The following is a 23,471-nucleotide window of genomic DNA, read 5'->3' as shown; positions in this document are numbered from 1 at the left end:
AGAAAGAGAGAGGAAGAGAGAGAAGGAGGGAGGGAGACAGTTTTGTGTATATATCCAAACCATAAGGGGATATCAATATTATTCATATTTTTTGTAGATCTTACATAGAGAAAAATCTTACTATGTTTTTATAAAAGAACAAGTAAAATAATCTTCATCAATTATCTTTTATGTCATATTTTGTGCTGTACATAGTGTCCCACACATATAAAAATCTGTATCTCAGCTAATACTATATGCTACGTTTGATTGTAATATACCATATTCACAGTCTCCACAATTTGTCCCTTGGGTAGCATCTTATGTACTCACAGCTTTAAATATCAGAAAGAATATTGTTTCTGACTTGCCTAATGGTATATGCTTATAGACCACAGTAAATGGATACCATGTACTTTACTTACCCAGTGAACTGGTAAATGTGAAATTTACAGAAAAAATATGTATCTAGTTATCACCTGATTATTACCTTGGTTGTAGATGGCATCACTTTTACAAAAAGGTTTCATATTAGGACATGCCCATTCTGCTATTTCAAATAACTAATGGAAAGAGTGTAAGCCTATATATGCAATTCCTTTATTTATAAAGGAAAATATAGAAATAATATCTACTATCAAGTTAGTCTATTAATTTAAAAAAATTTAGTTGTAGATGGATACAATATCTTTGTTTCATTTATTTATTTTTCTATGTGGTGCTGAGGATTGAACCTAGTGCCTCATGCATGAGAGGCAAGCACTCAACCACTGAGCTACACCCCCAGCCCTAGATTAAGACCCACCAACCCCTCAAAAGTATATATAGTATTTTAAAATCAAATACATTTTTGGAAAGAAAAATTGGTCATACATTGCCCAGTACTTTTTCAAGTTAGTTATTTGGAGCAGGAGCAGGAGGTATTCTTATACTTCTTTCATGCTATAAGTCTTAGAGCTGCAGGTCCCCTATGTTGGTAATCCAGCATTGTCTGTCAGGGGACAGTTGGTTTTCCTCTAAGGTTCGGTATCAGGAAACATTTGCTTATAGATGGAAGCTTTATCATCCATCCTGATCTATTTCAGTATAAAAACAATATTTTGGTTCCTTATCTATTAATTCTTTGGCTTTAAAAGTTTGTTCAGAAACTGAATGCAGAAGAGGACTGCTACTTATTTGATCTTTTCAAAGACTCCAGCATTCTTGATAGTTTCAACTAATTCTAGGTTGGGAAGAAAGGTACAATGGTAATTAAGGTGATATAAATGACAGATATAACATAATCCTTGATAAATGGTATTCTTTTTTATGTTTTAAGATAGGGAAAACTAATTAAGAGCTGAATCTGGAGAAGAACCCAAGCCTCTTAACTCTCCATTAGGTAAATGGTGTTTGGGTTTTTGTTTGTTTGCTTTTTGGCTATATGCTATTTTCACCAGAGAAAAACTTCTTTCCTAAACCATGGGTGGATACATTTGACAAAACACCAAATTTAATCTGATATTAGACATCAAAGCTGGAAATTTTAGTTGGTTGGCTCATTCATTTTTGAAATAGCAAGTTACCTTTATAGGTTGGGACAGTGTCCAACTTCCCTTTTTTAACTTGTTGTCTTTCCAAAGGCCGGACTATTACCACAGGCTGCACTTTATAAGAATTAAAATCTCGTTTGTAGGTAGTACCAAGATCAATCTTCCCTTGTTTTGGTTTATATTCTTCTGGTATGTGGCGAGGCTGTTTGACTATTTCATAAGGACGATAATCTGATCTGAAATATATAAATTTGAAACATAGCCTCACAAGACCTTTTATTTTGATGATCTCAGCATTGATAATTTCAGTTGTCTCTTGCCTAAAAAGTCTAAAATATTAAAATGGTAATATTTGATAAACAATTTGAATGAATTAATTAAATTCCTTTAAAAGGTCCTGTTAGGAGACTCAATATCTTAAGAGCAATATGTTGAAAATCCTAGTTTTCAAAATATCAAAACAAGAGATGCTCAATTAATTTGATCTTAAATAAATTAAATTCTCAAATAATTGAAGGTGAAAGGTTTAAACTTGCAAAATTTATATATATATATATCTCCCTGTAGCCACTGTCAAAATCCTTCAAAATCCTTATTGATCCTACATAAAGACTCCAGTAAACTATTTGGGCAGTCTTTCTTCTTATTTAAGTCATGTTGTCCTGCTCAGTTTTAGATAATAAGTAACTCTTGCCTTTAGACATAAGTCACATTCACAGTGTCAGTATGAGTCCTACTCATATTTGGATCTCTCAGAACCATTTTCCATGGATGGAAGCCAGATGGTAATCCAGTCCCTCTAGGCATTACATAACGTTACATGACAGAAGACTACTGAGGTAGTCTGATGAAATGGAGAATACCACAGATTCAGACTGCCTGGATCTAAATCTTGGCTCTGTCAGTCATTCACTAACTACCTGTACAACCCTGAATAATACAGTTAATGTGTTTTGCTCCTTCCTTCATATATAAAAATGGGACAATAATATCATCTACCTTGTAGTGTTTTAAGGATACACAAATACTTAGGAGAGTACTTGATAAGTAGTAAGGGCAATGTTATCTACTGTTAACTATTATTCTAAGCTTTTACAGACTGCTTTTTTTCTTCTGGATTCTGTATCCACAGACTCAAAAATAACAAAAACAACAACAAAAAACACTCCCCAAAACCAAACCAAAACAAATAAAAAACTCACTGAGTCCCTTTCTCTTATTTCCAATATAACCTCTTTCTCAAATACTTTAGCCCACCTCTTCATTCCACTTCAGTCTAGCACTGTCACCGACCTAATACAGTTCTAAGGTTCAGAATGACTTCTATGTGACTAAGTCCATCTGACATCTTTAGAACTCATCTTACTTGACCACCGTCACAGTAATTGACATTACTGTTCACATACTGTATTTCCAGAAAATTATCCCTTCCTGCCTTCCTGATTTATTTCTTCTCCATTTCCTATATAGCTTCTTCCACCTCTACTCAACCATTAAATAAATGTTGGAGTTCTTGAAGGCTTGGACTACACACACTCCTACTCTTACCTAACATTCACTCCCACAGCTTTGATTACTACCTCTATAGCAATGACTCTCAAATTTACTTCAACTTAGTACTCTTCTCTTAGCTCCACACCAGCATGTATATAGCCTCTTGGATACTCAATGGCACATCAAAACTCAATATGCTCCAAATAAATTATTTCTCCCCAACAAACCTGGTCTTTGTAATTTTTCCTTATGTTAGTGAACAGCATCAACATCTCTTCAGCTCATAGTCAGAAACTTAGGACTCACACTTTATACACAGTCATTAATCAACTCCTGTCAATTATGCTTCCTAAATATCTTTAAATCTAACCATTCTTCTCCATCTTTATCACCAAACCATAATAGTCAAAGCTTTCATAATAGCCCAGTCAAATAACTCCAATAGCTTCCTGAACTCATTTACCTGCATCCACTTTAGGCCATTCGCCAATCTTGTCTCCACTTTGTACACAAAGTAACTCTTTCACATGTGAATTGGATCATTCTTGCCCTCATGGCCCTAGCTCCCTCCTTAGGTCTCTTATCTATCTACTCACCACTGTACTTCTCCCCACAACCCTCAACAAGAAAACAGAAAGGAAATCTTCACTGGTACTTTTTGCTCTAAGAATATAGATAAAATAGAACAAGGCCCAAAGGCCCTGCCTGTCCTTCCTCACTACACCCTCCTTTTGCTTTCTCTGCTCTAGCTCTCTTTCTCTGAAATTTCCTACTTCTATGTTCCTTCCTACTGAATGCTTCTTTTTGGAATACACTTCTTTCCTCTCTCAATACAGTTCACTGTTTAACATGCTTCAGGTTTTAGCTCATTTTTCTTATATCTCCCTGATAAATTCGAATATCTTATTCTAGCTGTTAAGGTACCTATCCTTCATAGATTTTATCACTGTTGTGCTTTGATATTTATTTCAAGTGATGTTTTGATTGGCTTCTCCACTAGAATGGAACATCTGTGAGAAATGAAATCCTGTTTTTGTTCACACTGTATCCCAGATGCATAAAACAATGTTTGAGGCTTAACAAATGTTTGCTATATATTTATTTAATGGATGAATAGTAATTGAAATCATGTAACTCTTCTCAGATATCTGAATTGTTCTTTACTCTGCTCAAATGCCAGGTATTGGGAATAGGCTAAAATACAATCAGGAAGTTAGTGAAAGGGAAAATCATAGAGAGAAGAATAGGGAGAAAGCTTAGTTTATAAGTCTTAGAAGTTCTTGGACTACATTGTTTAGTGTTAAAAATTATACCTCCACATCCAAAGCACTTTTCTGTGGAGAAGCAGTAAACAGTAAATGCAGTCTATTCATCTGATATATCCTGAAACATGACAGGTCTAAAATCCTACTTCTACAGGGCAAACTTTCCTGCCAACTCTGGTAGTCATCTAACTATGCTACAATTATAATGCCATAAAGGATCAAAAGTCTTCTGTAAGATCAGATATCTGCTCTTTACACAGTCTCTTTGAAACATATACAATGGCTTCTTATTCTACAAGTAAATCAGTTTTCTACTTCCTATTCAATGTATTCATCTTGAGGAGTCAATCAAAAGCTCCAAGCCATTATGCTATGATTCTTGTCTTACAAAGTGGAGAGATGATGACTTAAGAAATGTAATTTTTAGTTGTATTGGCATATTTGGATTTTGAATTTTGGGATATGGAATGTTTCTTATTTACCTTTTTAAAGTTTTCTTTCTTCCTTCTCTTAGGGTGACCTGAATAAGTCAACTGAGAAAAATCAAATTTGTTGTGGTGCTTTTAAAATCCTAAGTTATAAAAAAAATTGACATGAGTTCCTTAAAAGCAGGAACCTGAAATTACTGATATTTTTATTCTTGATGCCTAAGATAGTGCTTTGAATATAGTGTACATCAAATAAAATAATGAAAACAAAGAACTAACCCACTAAACTGACAAAATACAAATAGATACAAAGATACAAATAAATAAAAATGAAAAATTTAGGATGAGTGGGATTTTTTTTTTCATCACTCACTGAACCTACCATGTGCCAGTAAGTGTTGTGCTAGAATTTTGGAAATAGGATGATAAGAAAACAATGGACATAATTCCTACTGTCATGAAATATTAAAACTAATGTAATGAATGTACCTTGAAAACTTACACTGAGGAATTTTATGTAGACTGAAAACTAGGTGAGGTGTAGAGAAGATTTTTCCAAGAGATAATCATGTTGAGATTTACAGACTGAATGGGTATTAAACTAGGGAAGGAGAGGGGGAAAATTCCAGGTAGAAAAAAATTAATATCTTGGAAGGATTCGAGGCATGGGAAACCTGGCATTTTATAGGAAACAACAACAACAAAAAGACCTACAGGATGCAAACATAAAATAAACTAGAGAAGCAAGTAGAGAGTAAACCATGCGGGAATTGTGGTAGGAATTTTGGTCTATGTGAAACATAATGGGAAAGTTTTAAAGTATTTTCATCAGGGACTTAACAGGATTGGATTTTCACTTTTAAAAGATCATCCTGGCCAACTGAAATATTGAAAAGAGATCAGAAATGCAAAAACTAGAGAAGATACAGGCCTAAACACTGGAAAGCTACTGTTATCCTCTGGGTGGCAGTGACAGTGAAAAGTAAAAAAGATCATGATATATTTTAGGGAATAAAAACAAATCAATAGAACATTTTATTTCCCTCTTTTCTTCTCAACTTGTTAACCTAACTTAAAGCTCATCTTTCTATTTTTCTTGAGACTTAACTAGTTCTTGCTTCTTGGATTTATTTAACTTAAATCAACTAACTATATTTAATAGCTAGAAAACCTTGTTCCCATCAGAAGAGTTGAGAAAAATATAAGTAAAGCAAGTAATTGTGCAATATTTACTTAAATGTAGTTATTCCTTCCATTTTACCACGGCATGCTCGAAATTCTTGCTTAGGTTTAAGACTCTGTGGTGGAAGAACATTGCCATACATGGGATACTTTTCCAAGTATTCAGTTGTGGGGCAAGACAAGCCAAAATTTTCATAAATCCTTGTGGTTCCATGTGGACAATGATGTCGCCTGTGCAAACAAACAAACTGAAAGATTATTTTGCCTTAAAAAAACACTTTGTGTGATTATTAATCAGACAGACCTCCAATGACTCAGAACACATAAACTTTAGAGCAGCTTTCCTAGACAACCTGTTCCCTCTGCAATGATGTTTAAAAAAAGAAGTATCCTTACATGGTAGAAATATTGTCTTGTTAATTTACAGACCTGAGAAGCCAACAAGTAATTTCCTAGACCCCATGCAGACCAGTTGCATATAATAATTTAGGTTTCACCTATTTCATGTACTCACATGAGACTCTGATTTAGAACAGAGCTACATAAGGAGAAAAGCAGGGCACCACATTCATTTTGCTTGTATGGATTGAGATAGAGACAAAGAGAGTTTGGGGCCAGTTAGGCAGTCCCCTGATTTTCAAGGTGATTCCCTGACTTGGCAGCTTTCTGACTTTGGTAGAGTTGAGTGGTTCTGGAGGCTACAGCTCTGTTACAGTGTTCTGATTGTGGCAGAGTTAGCAGTTCCCTTCATGGTCCAGGGCTACAATGAGATTTTCAGGTACTTTTCTTCCTTGGAATCTTGGTTTAAAAATGGTTTCAGTTCTTTCAAGTGAATTATATATACTCCTTATATACAGTTAATTTTTGCCTACACTAATCAGAATAGATTATATTCCCCATAACTAAGAGCCCTAAATAACACATTAATGCTTTTTTAAAAATGGACATTTTGGTCAACCACAAATCACATATACAGTGATAGTCCAATGAGATTATGTTGTCTGGTAACATCATAGCCATCTTAGTTTGTGTAAGTATATTCTGTGATGTTCACACAATGGTTAAATCTCCTAATGATCAATTTCTCAGAATGAATGCTCATCCTTAGGTGATATATGAACAGATATCATATAAACTAATAGGATAGAGTTGTTGAAAAATATGAGGTTGACCTCTATGAATGACTGTTGGAACATGGTAAGACAGGAAATAGTTAAAGGGGAGGGCGTTGTGGTAGAATAGTATGCAATGAATACTCTTTTTTAAAAAAAATAAATAAAAACTATGTATGAAAAACAAGTGTTAAAAAATATACAGGGTTTTCACTATAATTTTTCAGTGCATAATTAGTAAAAGAGATAAAACCTTTTAAAAATAAAACTAATAAAACCGCAAACAAATAAAAAAGTAAAACCACATTATTCTGAAATAAGGTCAGTTTCTCAAGTCTGGTATCATTTGGAGACTCCAGGCCATGGGGGAGGGTTGTAAAGCTGAACCTAAAGAAAATGTATATACCCTGCAGATAAATCATGGTGGACGGCATGAAGAATTATAGCGTAAGGAAAACAGGTGGTGTCACAGGATGTCCAAGAAACTCTAAAGTCAGAAGGATCAAGAGATTAGGGAATATCAACTGAACATGGTGGTTGTGGTAAAGTGCTGAAATGATTTAGTGTCACACATAGTCAAGACTCTTAGAAGTAGAAGCAGGGTACACAGGTCATGCAAGCATAGAGGTGCTGTTATAGCTGAATGAGTTAAAGAACCAAGTCCAATCTTTGGAATTTGTCATGTTTTTAGTTTTATTTTCCATGAAAAAATACATTCACATTTTAACAAACAGTGTTGAAGAATTATAAAGAAAAAGCCTTTAATCCTGATATTTCCAAAATTTTTCTTATTTCTGTTTTTTAAAGTTTTATAGGAGGCTATAATCTGTAACTTTTTATGAACTTTGCTATATTAGCTTAAATTACTAACTTTTCAAATTTTTACAAGATTGAAGATAAAGATTTAGTTGATTTATACCATTCTCATTCACTTCCTACATACATGGTCATTCATTCATTCAGCAAATATATAATGAGTAAAAATCTCAGTATTGAGGACAGTATTAAGATAGAAAATTCTATGTCTTACCTGAATTTACACCCTTGATAGGGGTGAAGAGAAAAAATATGTAGAATATCCTAAGTACAATGGGAAAAGAAAAGAAGCAGGGAAGTGGGATATAGTGTGGAGATGGGGCAAAGTATGACATTTGAACAAAGGTTTCAATGACAGACTCTTTCATCATATTTGAGCAAAGATCTGAATGAGCCACACTTTTGTTCTAGCATCCCCCATTTCTGATTTCTAACATAAGAAAACCCCACCATAGTTTAACAAGCATAAAAACATCATGTATGCATTGTATAAAGAAATACATTAGAGATGGATGGTTGCTTCAACTTTTTAAAGAATAAAATAGATGTCTGAAACTATTAATTTTCATAGTGTAAGTGAAAAAAATAAAAGACTCAACCAGCAAATGGACATTTAGCAGAAACAGGTCAAAGCTTCCCTGAAAAGGTCTTCTGATGATCTTAACCTTCTAGAGAAAGGAAATTTATTGAAATATTAACAAACTTGTTTTCTTGTTCTTTTGCCTCTTATATCAAGCAGGTAGTCAGGACCTTTATATAATCCCTTGTTGAAGAGATTTCAGCAGGAGGGAGAAGTTGCTTCAAGTCAACAAATTTTCCTGCTTTTTGCAAAAGAAACAGTTCATGGAAGAGATGAAATAATGCATTTCTAATGGGAGTGAAAGATAGTTGTCTTTTAGGTCACAAGAGGAAAAGGATGGTCTTGAAACAACCACCACAAAAATAAATAAAAGAAGGAAGAGTAAAAATCTCCCTTCTGCTGCCAAACCGAGTGAGAAGTTAAAGGCAGAGGAAAAGGGGCTCTGAGAAGGGTGAGGAATCTTTGCCAGTGTCAGTGTCTCAGGAAGTGGCCAGATTTCAAAAGAGTTGGTTGAGTGGAGCCTTGTAACTACAAGTTTGTAGCTTCCTCAAGGACTCTTACACACGAGAGTATAAGAATAAAACTAGCAGAGATCCTGCTCTTGAAAGAAATACGTGAGCTTCATTAAAGGACTTTTCAGTGGGAAATCATACCAATGTTCAAAGGTCAGAAGGAACTCTTTTATTGGCAATGCTTTAGTTCCTTGGATCATTATACTGCTTGAAGAAAATGTAGCCCCTGACACAATGAAGATTGAATTTTCTGACATAAGATGGGAAGAAACTTAGGTTGATTATAAAACAAAACAAAACAAAACAAACAAAAAAAACTTCTTGCACAGGAGAGTTTGAAGATTCCTATCTCAAAAGTCATATATTAACTAATATATATGTAATTATAAAGTATTTATTATGAAAATAGTAGACAAACTGCTTTCCATCAACATGCAGGTGTTTTCCCTTTTAAGGGTATTAAGAAATAGCAAGGAATTGATATATATTTATCTAGCAAATAATGATCTCATCCCTGGGTCAACAGTGAAGCTGGGGAAGGAAGGAAAAGAGTGTGTTTATAGGTAGTGGAAGGTTGTTAGGCAGGACTCACAGACGAGTTCTGGGTTTCGGGATGGGGACTACAGCCTTACCTGTCAGGCAGATTCCAAATGAGGGCCACCTGGACAGAACGGGAATATGGGAATACAGTTTGGGTTGGAGGATGGGAAGCTGGAGATGAAAGAATGTGTAATACTGGTTGCCAACTAATGGCTTTGACCACTGTTCTTTTAAATAAAATAATAATAATAATAATAATAATAATAATTATTATTATTATTATTTTATTCTGGTGGGGCATGCACTCACCAGTCGGATCCACCACTTACCAGCCTTACAACCGCCGTGGCTTCACTTACTGTTTACCTGGCCCAGATGCTATTCCAATTTGCATAAAGAAATTGGAAACTAGTTTCTAGCTACAAAGAAGAAACATTGTACCCTAACCCAGCCAAAGAGGGGGCGTCGCTGCGCCGCCTCTCTCGGTGTGCTGGGGTCAAGGTGAGGTGCCCGAAGGGCCACTGGATTCCCTAAGGTCTCCCGGCCCGCCGCTATGCCAGCCATTCTTACCCGCAGGTACAGATCTGACACAAACACTTGCTCCTCATGTTTTCCGCTCACTGCTAGATCCGCAGCGCTCAGCACTCGCAGATTTTTCACCTCTATCTATAGCGCCCACCGTCGTCTAGGCGACCGCGGGATCCCGGCAACTGACGCGGCGCCGGCTTCCGGTGGCGCCAAGACGCCGGCGGGTCAGAGGTCGCGCGTCAGCCAGCCCCGCCCCCAGGACGCCGGCGTTCAGGCCTGCGGAGCCCTAGCTGAAGCGTGCGGTGTTGGGCAGAGAGCCGGAGCTGGTGAGGAGGGTTCCCCCCGCGTGCTGGCGGTAAGGAGGGACTTGGGCCGAGGGGGCGGCGGGGGGAGACCGGGGTCGTGCGCCGATGCGGCGTGCATCCAGCGGTAGCTCCCATCCGGAGCCAGAGGCTTTTCCGTGTGGACTTGGGGTCCTTAAAATTTTCAACATCAAACCTTACGAATCTGGGGCCCCCGCGAAGATGAAGGGCAGGTGGAGTTGAGATTTTTCATTTGAAAAGGGAAGAAAGATCGGCAGTGCACCTGTTTGGTTCATAGGCACGTGACTCAAAACTTTTTTCAGGCTCTGTAGGCAGTATAAAGCCGAGTGTTTTACCGCGGATAAGCGGGAGCTAGAATATTAGAACCAGGGATTTAGGGGAAAGGAGAGACGTCAACATCTTCTCTTCCTGCTGCATTTGACCCTTCTTAGGGTTGTCGTTGGCCTGGAAGAGTTGGTCAGAGTACGAATCCATGGGTGGGGCTACTGGTGTCACTGCACCCAGCACCCAGGAGCTCTTTGATTCAACATAGCCTTCCCATCCAGAATAAGTACTCCATAAGTACAGTTTATTGACTTTCAAGCTGGTTTTGGGCCTGGATTGGTATGTCTCATCTATAAACGTTCATTTGAGTCTTGGTTTAAGGGATCTCAGAAATCTTTTTCAGCTCCCAGCACTTAAATTTCTTTTTCCCTTGCCTGGACCTTTAGTCCTTGTGTCATTTGTAATACATCTTTTATTTTTAATCACAGGAAGTGAGCAACCATGGTGCTCAATAGTTTGGATAAGATGATTCAACTCCAGAAAAACACTGCTAACATCAGGAATATATGTGTTTTGGCTCATGTTGACCATGGTAAGAACCTTTTTTAAATGGCTAGTTTTCATTAATAGACAAGGCATGTCTCAGTAAATTGAACCTGTGGGCAGTCGAAGAAGTAGGTCTTACTCCTTTTAAAAGTTTTTTTTTGTGATGACAAGAACGCATGCTGTAAAACATATGATATGAACATGGTTAACTATTTATTAGCATTTTTCTATATAGTATGTCACCTTGTTCCTAAATCAGAACTTCAGTTTTTGTTCAAATATGAAAAACTTTTGAAATGACTTTGTAAAACAGCTGTAATCTTGATATTGTGTCCTTAGAGCCTTTGTTATGTGATCCTATGTAATTCATCAAATGTTTATTGAACATCTGCTAAGTTCAAGGAATTTTGGTAGGTATATCAGGACACAGACATTTATGAGTGGGACACCTGTTCCATATCCTATTGAGGAAGCTTTAGGAATTAAGCAGGCAATATGAGAAAAAGTAGACTGTGACCACTGAGAAAACTAGAGGATTGGGAAGCTAGAGGTGGGTTAACCCACTATGTCCCAGAATCCCACTTATAGGACAGAATTTTTATAGGTGTCCTATATATGGGATGCTGGGACATAGTGAGTTAAGAAAAGGTTTCACAGCATAATTAATATCAGAGATGATCTTTGAAGGTGGTCTGAAGATGACAAATGGAGACAAACATTTCAAGTGGCAGTGTGTCAGCCTGGGAAGAAGAAAATACATGTGGCTGAAGCCCAGGATACTATAAATGCAAGAATAGCTAAGCATGATACATGTGATTTACATAGACATTGCTGTAATACCATAGCGCTGCTTCATGCTAATCCTGCTATTGGTTTCAGACCCCTTCTGAGTTCTGGTTGCTGAGGCAAAATGATTGGAAAGGGCATGTGAAATAAAACTTATATACCATCATAGAGATGAAGGGGCAGGCTGGATCCTACGTCATAGAACTCTTCATAGCCACTGGGCTACATGTAAGTTAGGGGTTAAGTGCTTCAGCTCTGGAGTTAGACATCCTGAATTTATTTTCAACTTCATTTTTAAGTTTCTTTGCCTTCTTGAATTTCAGTATGTAGTATATGTATACCGGATGAAAATCATAGCTATCTTATAGGGATTAAATGTGATGATAATGAGAATCCCTTGGCAGGAAGTTAAATACTTCATTATGAAAATGATCATTAACATTTTTTATGAGGACATGGGAGCCATTAGCAGAAAAAAAAAATAAAACTAAGTTTGATATAGTCAAATAGTAGATTAGATTAAACTGGTAGAGTGCTTAGGATTGATTGAAAGGCAGAAAAGAGGTTAGGTGGTTATAGATCACCTTATAGGTGAAGCCAACTGAGAATGAGTTTTACATACAAATCCAGTGACATACCCTGCTGTCCCCAGAGCTTTTGTAATTATACGACACACATTTTGAGGCCACAAAGTCTGATAAGTTGTTTATCTTTGTGAATTAAATCATGTGAAAAGTCAGTGGTGTGCATGTTTGCAGAGCAATTTATTTTAAATTTCTTCTTTAAAATTTTTAAATGGGTACTATCTTAGAAAACATTTAATTCATATTCATTCAACTATTTATTGAGTCTTTTTTTAAAAATATTGTTTTAGTTACAGATGAACACAATACCTTTATTTTATTTATTTATTTTTATGTGGTGGTGCTGAGGATCTAACCCAGTGCCTCACACTACTACTGAGCCACCCCCCCAACTCTTGTATGTCTTTCATATGCCAAACATTACTCTGGTCCTAGAGTTATAGTCATAAATAAAGCAAAGTCCCTGCTTTCTTGGAACATGGAAAGAGCATGATTTTCATGCCTAGAATGAATTCCACTTTATTGGGTAGCAGGAAAGTGATGCTCTAGTGTTATATGCTAACACATAACCTTCACATGGCAAATAGATAACATATTATTAAAAATCTTCAGTATTCCTACTGATTGGTCTCTGGTTTGAATTATTGTATGGAATTCATAGTTTTGTTGAAGTTCATGGAGTGTAATAAGGACTTGTCTTGAAGAGAAAATCTTTTGTTAGACCAACCCATCTGTAGTAATTATTATATACTTCTGGAATTCTTTAAACAAAGTTACTTATTTATATCCCTTGAAATTTTGTAAACTTTAGTGGTAGTCTGTTTGATAAAGGTAACTATAATTATATACTTAAGTATACAAAGAAGTTTTTTTTATTATAAAGTAAATTCTAGGTTTATATTTGGATACTGTTTATATATGTTACAGTGTAGATGATTATCTTCCATAGCTTATATTGCAATAGTAATAGATATGGGTAAATTTCCTTAGTAAATAAGTATTAACAACTAACACATACCAATTAGGGCTTGCATGGGGAAACGTGGCAGAAGACTATTGTTCTTGATGATATTGTTAATGATATTTTAATATTACATTTCAATGATATATTTATGATATTCTGTTGTTTCTTGATGATATATTACCTGATATTATACCTTTCAGAGACGTTGAACATGATTTCTGTTTTTATCATTCTGTACTTTCAGGGGCTTCAGTTTATAAGCATGATTAGCTATTGTGAATACGGGATGACTGATATAATAATTGTGATTAACCTGACCAAATTCATATAGGACAGATTTTAGTAGCTATAAAATTTGTCAGTTATGTTCTCTTTTGGATTGGCATAGTGATTACACCACTATGAAGTACTAGCCTCTATGTCTTTCCAGATGATATTCTGTTTAGAAGTCTATAAAATTCTTAAAATATATCTTTTGTCTTATGTCATCTGGCATAGGTAAATAAAAGATCCTTGCTAAACTAATTCTTATGATTAGACATTAAATTTGTGAGTAAGTCTATCCCCCAATCCCCTCTAAAGACTACATAGATTTTAATTTATGTTATTTTAACAGGAAAAACTACTCTTGCTGATTGTCTTATATCTAGTAATGGGATCATCTCCAGCCGTCTGGCAGGCAAGGTATTTGTTTTGTTTAATAAACATTTGTCACATTTCAGTGAGTGTACAATATTATAAGCTGTTTGCAGTGTTCTCCAGTGATCTAAAGGAGTATAAAACATAATCCTGCATCTCAGAATCTATTATGCAAGATAAAATAGATGTTGAGAAAAATAGTTATTTTTATATTGCTTTGTATTACTTTATTTTTTTTTTAAAGAGAGAGTGAGAGAGGGGAGAGAGAGAGAGAGAGAAATTTTAATATTTTATTTTTTAGTTCTCGGCGGACACAACATCTTTGTTGGTATGTGGTGCTGGGGATCGAACCCGGGCCGCACGCATGCCAGACGAGCGCGCTACCACCTGAGCCACATCCCCAGCCCCTGCTTTGTATTACTTTATATAGTACAAATTATAAGGAGTTTTTGTATTAAGTCAAATAATATACAATTGTGAGAGATTTTACAAAGAAATTCTTCACTGGTAGAGTACTTGCCTTGCACTGTGTGGGGCACCGGGTTTGATCCTCAGCACCACATAAAGATAAATAAAGATATTGTGTTCATCTACAATTAAAAAATATTTTATAAAAAGCTAATGAGATTGATGGCATAAAGAATCTTATTATTAAGTATAATTGTAGTGCACCAATATAGAATGTATATATAGACACTCTCAGGCAAAGATAAAGATAGGATATAATAAACAGCTTTAAATAATCTTAAATGTGATGAAATGTAAAAATGGTAACTTACTAAAATTAGACTTAAGAAATAGAAAACTAGAATAATTGTGTAGTATTTTAAGAAATCAAATGGCTGGCAAAAATCCTTATACAAAGAAAAACCCCAGATGATTTAACTGTCCAGTTCTCTCAGATATTCAAGGAACAAGTAATTTCAGTTCTACTTGAACCATTCAAAAATACAGGGATGAAAAACTCAACAACAGGGAATACTCTCCAAGTCATATGAATGGAATAACAGACCAAGTCTGTTAAAGATAGTTCCAGACAAGAAAAATCTCATGCCAACTTTATGATTGTGGATAAAAAAATTATTAATAAACAAAACAGCATTATATAAAGAGTTACTTCTTATAGCCCAATAGATTTAGCTCAAGAATTCAAGATTGACTTAATATGTAATTTTATCATAATAATGGATTAAAGGGAAAACATCATGAACAATAAGATGCATATGTTGCGTTTTTTCCAGCTAAGGTACATGGACAGCAGAGAAGATGAACAGATACGAGGGATCACTATGAAATCCAGTGCTATTTCCCTACATTATGCAAAAGGTAAATTAACCAGTGTTTTAAAGAAAAATAGCAATGAATCTTTCTTATCCTCCTTTTCCTTTTTGAATTAGTTGCATGCCTCAGTTTCTTTCCTTTATATTCTGTATATTTAATGCTGGTCTCTCAAAATGATCTGTTATCAGAGTCAGGCTATCCAGGCTTGGATGCAGTTGGGGACCTCTGATTGTCTTGAGGGCAGAAGACTGACAATTTGCACTTGGCCCTCTTCACCAGTAATAGTATGGATTTCTTCACCAGGAAAATCAGGAGTCCTATGCCTTGTTGACTCAGCCTTAGTGTTCCATTTCCTGGCTGGACTGGTTTTGCCCCATGGCCTGTTTATTTAGAGTCTTAACTGTGGGTTGCCATGATTAGTACTAGCTTGTTATTTTCAAATGAGGATGTCATTTTAATAATAATACTTCTGGGAATTTACCTGGAAGAAATAGTCAAACAAGTGTGTGAGATACATGTTCACTAATACCTAAAGTTTTGTATTAATGAAGAGAAGTGCCAACAACCTAAGTGTCAGTAGGAAAATGGTTAAGTAAACTGGTATATTCATGCTGTGAAATATACAGGTGTTATATGTTTGATCTGTGTGTAATTATATAGAAAAATAATGTTAACAGATAAGAAAAAACAAGTTGCAAAATATTTTTTTGTAAGATATGAATGCATTTGGGTAATAAAAATATGCATGCAGATAAAGGTATCTGGAAGCATATATACCCAATCCTTCATATTAGTTATCTCTAGGAGCTGGATTATGGCAAAATTTGCACTTTTTCAAAATATTTATATTTGTACTGTTAGAAAACTTTACACAAAATATGTACTTTTGTAATTTGAAGAAAATAATAAAGTTATATTTAATTTCCCTAATGGAGTGGCCTCTGGTTCATCCTTCCCAGTATCATACCTCTGACATTGACACCAAGCCATATACTGTGAGGTGTGGCTATTCTCTTTTACATAGTCTTAAAAATATTTTTGTACCAAACCATATTTGAAGCTGTTAGGTACATGAATTCCCATTGTTTACTATTAAAGGTAATGCTTAAAACAAACAAACAAACAAAAAAACCCTACCTCTTTCATCTGAAGGGGTGGATATCTTTACTCAGAGAACCAGAGAATGGGGCAAAGATCTTCACATACCAGGTTTCTAGGATTATAGGCCAGCAGTGTCATTGCACCCAACTAAGATCTATTCCTTAATTTTTAATTGTAGATGGACACAATATCTTTATTTAATTATTTTTATGTGGTGTTGAGGATCTAAGTCAGCTAGGCAAGTGTTCTGCCACTGAGTTGCAACCACAGTCCCAAGATCTATTACTTCTTATTATTTTATAAACTTCAAGAGATTTGTAGCCTTTTATTTTCTGTATTCATATTATTATTTGGTTTTTACTTGAAAATTCCTCTAGTGTCAATTTTAGTTGCTGTGTTCTGGACTTTGTCTCTAGTTACCCTTTTTCTCTTTATTCAGATTTAACTCATATACTATAAAATTGACCCTTTCCAATTCAATTGTCTTTCTGGTGTAGTATTGTAGGAGAGTGGCCATTGGCTACTGGGAGTTGACTGGTCTAACTTTTTGCCAAGCTCTTTGACTTTGGACAGCTCGTTCTCATATTGTTTTAGATGTTTCCTAGATTGCACAGAACAGAGATTTATACTAGCTTGGAGTGGGATAGCTTATTGAAAGAACATGTGTAAAATGTTAAAACATTAATCTTGTTGGAGTGACATCTTGCAGAAATTGGAGCCATATTTTAATTCTGATTCCAAGATGATCCTATAGACTACATTCAGTGAAAATTCATAGATCCTCCCCCTAGAATTCTACCATTGTCCTTTGGTTTGGTTGTCTGTTTATCTCTTATTATTATACTGTGTAAGCATTTGCCTACTTGTCAAATCTTCATCTGTATACACTTCACCTTGTCCCAACTCCTCATTCCTACTCCTATTCCTATTCCTCACTCCCTTTACTTTTTATGTTGAATACTGCTTTCTCTCTTGTGTTTTTCTGAGCAAAGAATTTCAGGAGTAGGCCATGTGCCCAGCTTTTGCTTTTGTGCCAATTCATTGCAAATGAATTGTTAACAGGACACTTGGGATTTACCCAATGGGTTGGTTGCCCTTGGTTTGGATAATCACCTCCTAGTCAAATCAGTGAATGTTGGAGTGGATCCATAAAGTATCCAACATGTTTCTATGTGAACATGGCCTGACTCTTTACAAGGGACTTGGGTAAGCTGTCTCCATAGTTAACAATGCAGAGCCTTATTTTCCAGATCTACAAAGTGAGCATTGTAAGTTGGGAATATTGACTGAAACATATGCTCTCAGAACACCTAAGAGATGAGATAGATTTTCATCTGTACTTTAGTATTGATTTTCCAGAATGGGGCATTTCCTACTATGAAGATGGGACAGACTGAAGGAGAATCTGGATGGGAAGGAACATAGATCCTGAGGGTTGAGGAAACTCAGGTGACTTATAGACCATGCTTTCCTCTCCTTCCCACCCACTTCTGAATACTTTCTTAGTTGAGAATCAGTGTAGTGAATGGTAAGTGGTATTTTGTTTTTGTATTTTTTCAGTGCTGGGATCAAACCTGGAGCCTTGCAACATGGTAGGCAAGTTTTATACCACTGATCTAAAACCCCAGCCCAGTTAATTTTAACATTTCATCCTTTCTGTGGTTCTGACTCTTAATTAAACCAGCTTCAAATTTTAAAGTATTAGTCTAGTTTTAACAGATAAACTTACAACAATCATGCATATTACAGAAATGTTCTTGAAAACAAAGTGATGGTCTACTGTTTTGCAGGGAATTGGTTCTTCCTTGATAAAATGGAGCATCTCATCTTCACAGTTGTGACCCAGATTTACTACAAATATTGGGATCATTGTTAGACTTTGTTACTCTTTGTATTACACCCACCTCTCCTTGTGCCCCTCCTGCAAGGACACCATTCGTTTAGCATGTCATTTCAAGAGTTAGGAAATAACTCTCAACAATAAAAGAAGGAACATAGTGTCTTTGAATCCTTTAGTTTAGAATCCAGAAATAGAAGAGAAATAGATTCAAAGGGATTGAATGAATTGAAATTTGAATACTTTTATTTGAATAGTCTCAAAAGCTATATTGCTGCCATTTCTATTCTGTAGTCATTCTTATGTCTTTGGGCACATATTGTTATTGTAGAACTTTTGAATTGAAATGTTTATTTTAATTCATCTTTTGAATATTTAAATAAATTAACAAGTTTGTATTATAGAAAATTCAGTGTGTTATAGAATATAAAATAAAAGAATGAATAGAAATCACTTTCAGTTTTATCCCGTTATTTTTTGTAATTTTTATATTTAATAGCAGTCAGAATTTTATGTGTGCACAGTTGCACACACTGTGACTATATAACTTAATTTCCCTTCCAGAGAACCTTACTTATTCTAATACCAGTGCAATGTGTTTAAGTACTATTTGATTAGTTCTTGGCATGATGTTGGTGTTAGTACCTCTGTGTAAGTGAGACAGTCTGTGTGGGATTGTTAAAGACTAGAGAGTGAGGGCTGGGGGTATGGCTCAGTAGTGGAGTGCTTGCCTGGCCCATGTGAGACCCTAGGTTCAATCCCAGCACTGCCAAAAAAAAAAAAATTGAACATTTTTGGTAATTCTAAAAAATCTTGGCAACTTATTTAAAAATCGTAAAATATCTTGTTGAATACTCTTCAGTGTGCTTTAGTTTATAAACTTACATTTATTAACCTCAGGTATATGAGATAGCTAACAACTTTGTTAACAGGACACTTGGGATTTACCCAAATGGCAGTCCCATGTAGCCAGGATGTACTCTATGTATGGAGATTGAAGATATACATCAGCTTTCTGTACCAGGGACCAAATGCAAGTTCATCTTTTTGTGAACATTTGTATTTGGGTTAGTGGTGGTAGACAGGAGGAGGATTTATACCTGTGTGTTGTCAGCTCTGTAGATTTTACTCTTGGATGTTATTCTCCAGAGAGTAGGCCATGGGGAACTGACTTATGCCATCCTGGGTCACACAAGCCAGCATGTACCAGAAAATCTTCCTATTCAGATCTTTCCTTCCCTTCTCTCTGGCTGTGTGACATTACTCTGTTGTCCTGATTACTTTATTCCTTTAGGACTGAGGCTAAGAGGGAAGTATTCTATTGTCCCTTATTTGACTAATAAGTCAGATATTTTCCAAGGCAATGAGTACTTTATTTTGTGAAGCATTTAGTTGGTGCCAGGCCAAAGAAAGTAGATACATGACAGTTTAATTTTGAGGTGGATGTCTCATATGCATGGCTTTGTTTAATCCTTACAATAAGCTTGTGAGATTGAATTATCCTGGTTTTATTTATTTGAAAAATGGAGTTCGGGGATGGGGTTGTAGCTCAGTTGTAGAACACTTGCCTAGCACCTGTGAGGTACTGGGTTCAATACTCAGCACCACATATAAATAAACAAATAAAAATAAAGGTCCATCAACAACTAAAAAATATTTTTTTAAAAATGGTTTTCAGAGAAGTTAAGAAAGTTTCCCAAGCAAGGACAGAGTAGTTTCTAACGCATGGTAGTAGTCCTAGGAACCACATAATTACATTTCCAGCCTATTCAATTGGATCAGAAGTCTTTTGGAAGTTAGTCAGTCCAGGCCATGACTAATTCCTCCTGAAGATCTCTCCTTTCCACCACAAATTTCTGGGATTACTTATGGACATCTTATTGTGGCCAGCATTACCCACATCCCTGTTGTCCTTGGTCACTGCCCAAACTGTAAGCCACGTGATCTGACCTCTCTTATACTCGCTCCCTATGTCTCTTTGTAATTCTGATATCTTCCCTCACTCTGCCACTACTCCCTTCCTTACTAAAAATTATTCTGAAAACATTCTAAGGTAAACAAATATCCCTATATCTCAACATTTTTTTAACTTATGTTCCCCCCTCCTCCTGCCTGGTTGTCTTCTGATAACACTGCTTTCCTTGTACTTCTTTCAAGTGAATGCTGCTCATTCTTTCATGTTCCTTGTATCTCTTGGTTAGAAGATGGGATTGCTGTTGTTCTTGTCCTGATACTGGTTTCAAAGCTTAATTCTTCTATCCTTACCCCTTATTTTCAGACTCAGTTATTTACCTTTGTTAGCACTGTCAAGTTCTGGTTAGGATCTCTGTTCAGGCTGACTTTGGCACCTTGCTCATAATTTTCCTTTTCATGTGAATCCTTCAATGTGGCTTTTGGCATTCCTGATAATGACTTGTTCACCAGCTTGCCCTCTCTACAACTGTACTAATTCTCCATTTCCCCACTCACTCTCATAACTACTTTGTGGATTTTAGCATCACCTTTAGTATCCATCTATGACATTTCAAATTTAAATACTTCCATCTGAGCATAGTGATGCACTCTTGTAGTCCTATCTAGTTGGGAGGCTGAAGTGGGAGAATTGCTTGCTTTCTCCTTTATCTTTGGTTCTCCCAGTGTTTACCTGGGTAGTGAGGTCCCCATTATTTGACTTGATGAGGCTCCAGGTTTTTGAGCCCCATTAGCCTCTTCTGTTAACTTTGCCTCATATAGTTCAAACCTGTCATTTCTCTGACAGTCTTGCCAACATCCTCAGTCACTTTGCTTCTTTGACTTTCTGTCATCCTCCTTCCAAAAAACTCTTTAACTTTGATAAGGCTAATTCTCTATATTTTTTTCTGCTTATAGGCTAGGTTGTCACCTGGTCCTTGGGACTGCAGGCTGACTTTCCTTATCTCCTGTTATGTTTGCTTATTCTCAAATAAGATTTTAAACTTCTTATCTCTTATGCTCTCATCACCTCCCCACCTCCCTTTTTTCACAGAAAAGATTTCTCAACTACTTGCCACCGTACCTCAAAATGTAATAGTATCGGCATCTTTGCTTGCCTCCTGTAGTTGAAAAAGAGCTACGTTCTGGATTTATCTCCCATATATGATCTTTTCTCCATCATTCTTTATATATGGGCTTCTAAACATCAGCTTTTAAGCATGCTCAAGCCTCCTTTTTCTTGGAAAATTTTTCAGCTCCAAGTCTCCTTCCTTCCTTGTCAACGTTGTTCTATCTCTTACTTAGTTCTGTTGATAGAAGCTACACCTTAATAGTACTGACACACATTAGCAATGTGAAATTGTGTGAATGATAGCTGGACCTTATTCTGTGACACTCTCTAGGATGATGTGGAGTGGTTTTAAGAAGTGAACATTAATCTTTTTTCACTTCAGGGTTTCTCATTTGTATTTTTTATTTCCTTTCAAGTAAAAAGTGGCAATAAGTAATGGAACCAAGACACTGTGGACATGCAATTACTAGATTCATAACCTATGCAGCAGCTTTGAAAGATGTACACATTCTCAGTAATGTGAACCCAGTAATGAGTGACTAGTGTAGATTGGCATTATATAGAAAAATAAAACAAAATAATCAAACTGAAAAAACAAAGTGAGTAAGGCTAACCAAAATCAGAAGTGTTCCATACTTGGTACAGTTTTTTTCAGGCTGAAGGAAAGGATAGTTTATGGGAGAACCTAATTCAGGTTGAAGGAAGGGATAGTTTATGGGAGAACCTAATTCTTGTGTCATTTATGGTTATTTCTAGATCCTTTTTTCTTCCCTTCTTTAACCACAACCTCTGTTTTTTGTTTTTGTTTTTGTTTTTTGTTTGTTTATCTTTTTTTGTGGGAGTAGTTATGGGGATTGAACCTAGGGGTACTCTACCATGGAGCTACATTCCCTACCCTTTTCATTTTTTATTTTGAGATAGTTTCACTATGTTGGCCATGCTGGCCTTAAACTTGTGCCCTCTCTCCTCAGCCTCACTGGGATTACAGATGTGCACAACTGTTCCTATTTACATTTTTTGTGGCACCCTTTTTATGAGAGGGAGCTTCATTATCCTGTCACAATCACTATGATGATAAAATGCATCATATTGTGCTTTACAAATCTGTCAAATAATAAACTATTAGTCTACTTTCTGTTATTATAAAAAAAAATCTGAGATAATTAAAGAGGAAGGGTTATTTTGGCTCATTTGTGGAGGTTTTAGTCCATGGTCAGCTGGTCCCATTACTTTTGAGTCTGTGGAAAGGCAGCACATCATGGCAGGTGCACATAGTAGAGAAAGCTGCTCATCTCATGGCAGCCGGGACCTGAAAGAGAGGCCAGAGTCCCATGATCCCCATAAGGCACACCACAAGTGACCTAAGACCTCCTTCTAGGCTCTGCCTCTTAAAGGTTATATACCACCTTTCATCAGCACCAAACTGAGGACCAAGCCTTAATACATGCACCTTTGGGGGATGTAACAGAGCCAAATTATAGCATAAACTATATTAGTTGATTTATAACTTATAATTTTATTTATTGATATAAAATATAAAAAGGACAGTAGTAATATTTCCTATGGAGGGAGATTTTGATTACTCCATAGTTAGGGTCATGCACATATTTGTTTATTTTCAAGAAATTCAGTTAGGAACATATCCTCAGATAATTCAGGTTCTATTCCTATTTGTTAGATATTAGTATTGTTCTAATACATTAAAACATAAAAATGACATTTGTTTAAAGTTCAGATTTTCATCCCTAACTTTTCTACTCTTCTTTTATTCAAAGCAATTTTTTTTTTAATTTTTCAAATTTTTCACAGTTTTGTTAGTGGTCATTTCCATGTTTTGGAAATACAGCACTGACCTCTTTGTATAAAGTTTTACTGTTCATAGAGGAACTATCTTAGTAGATGCTAAGATGTGTCCCTTCTCTGAGACAGTTATCTATAGCATTTTAAAACTACAGGCAAAGCTGGGTGTGGTAGTGCATAGTTCTAATCTCAACAGCTCTGGAGGCTGAGGCAGGAGTATCTCAAGTTCAAAGGCAGCCTCAGCAATTTATTGAGTCCCTAAGCGGCTTAGCAACACCCTGTCTCAAAATAAAAAAAATATGAAGAGCTGGGGATGTGGCTCAGTGGTTAAGCGCCCCTGAGTTCAGTCTTCAGTA

General features: G+C 36.0%; 2 protein-coding genes across 10 annotated transcripts in view; one reads left to right on the top strand and one right to left on the bottom strand.

Annotated features, from left to right (window-relative positions):
• The window catches only part of Saxo2 (stabilizer of axonemal microtubules 2), a 30,382-nt gene extending 20,200 nt beyond the window's left edge, over window positions 1-10,182 (bottom strand). Inside the window, exons 1-3 of one of the 2 annotated variants that reach the window (XM_078051101.1) lie at window positions 10,011-10,182; window positions 5,932-6,128; window positions 1,545-1,747 (exon numbers count right to left, since the gene is read on the bottom strand). In XM_078051101.1, coding sequence (XP_077907227.1) covers window positions 1,545-1,747; window positions 5,932-6,023 — 295 coding nt within the window. In that variant the 5' untranslated portion in view covers window positions 6,024-6,128; window positions 10,011-10,182. The remainder of the gene's footprint in view (window positions 1-1,544; window positions 1,748-5,931; window positions 6,129-10,010) is intronic. The other variant, XM_021722945.3, reaches the window with a different exon arrangement.
• The window catches only part of Efl1 (elongation factor like GTPase 1), a 134,928-nt gene continuing 121,636 nt past the window's right edge, over window positions 10,180-23,471 (top strand). For 4 of the 8 annotated variants that reach the window (XM_005320201.5, XM_021722949.3, XM_021722950.3 and 1 more), the window contains exons 1-4: window positions 10,180-10,323; window positions 11,044-11,147; window positions 14,052-14,119; window positions 15,316-15,400. In XM_005320201.5, the coding sequence (XP_005320258.1) occupies window positions 11,057-11,147; window positions 14,052-14,119; window positions 15,316-15,400 (244 nt within the window). In that variant the 5' untranslated portion in view covers window positions 10,180-10,323; window positions 11,044-11,056. Of the gene's footprint in view, window positions 10,324-11,043; window positions 11,148-12,017; window positions 12,116-14,051; window positions 14,120-15,315; window positions 15,401-23,471 lie in introns of those variants that run through there. The other 4 variants (XM_021722947.3, XM_078051098.1, XM_078051099.1 and 1 more) reach the window with 4 other exon arrangements.

Source organism: Ictidomys tridecemlineatus, chromosome 5 (assembly GCF_052094955.1).
Source record: "Ictidomys tridecemlineatus isolate mIctTri1 chromosome 5, mIctTri1.hap1, whole genome shotgun sequence".
NCBI classification, from domain to species: domain Eukaryota; kingdom Metazoa; phylum Chordata; class Mammalia; order Rodentia; family Sciuridae; genus Ictidomys; species Ictidomys tridecemlineatus.
The sequence above is the reverse complement of the archived record's forward strand: the minus strand, read 5'-3'. Positions and strand labels throughout refer to the sequence as shown.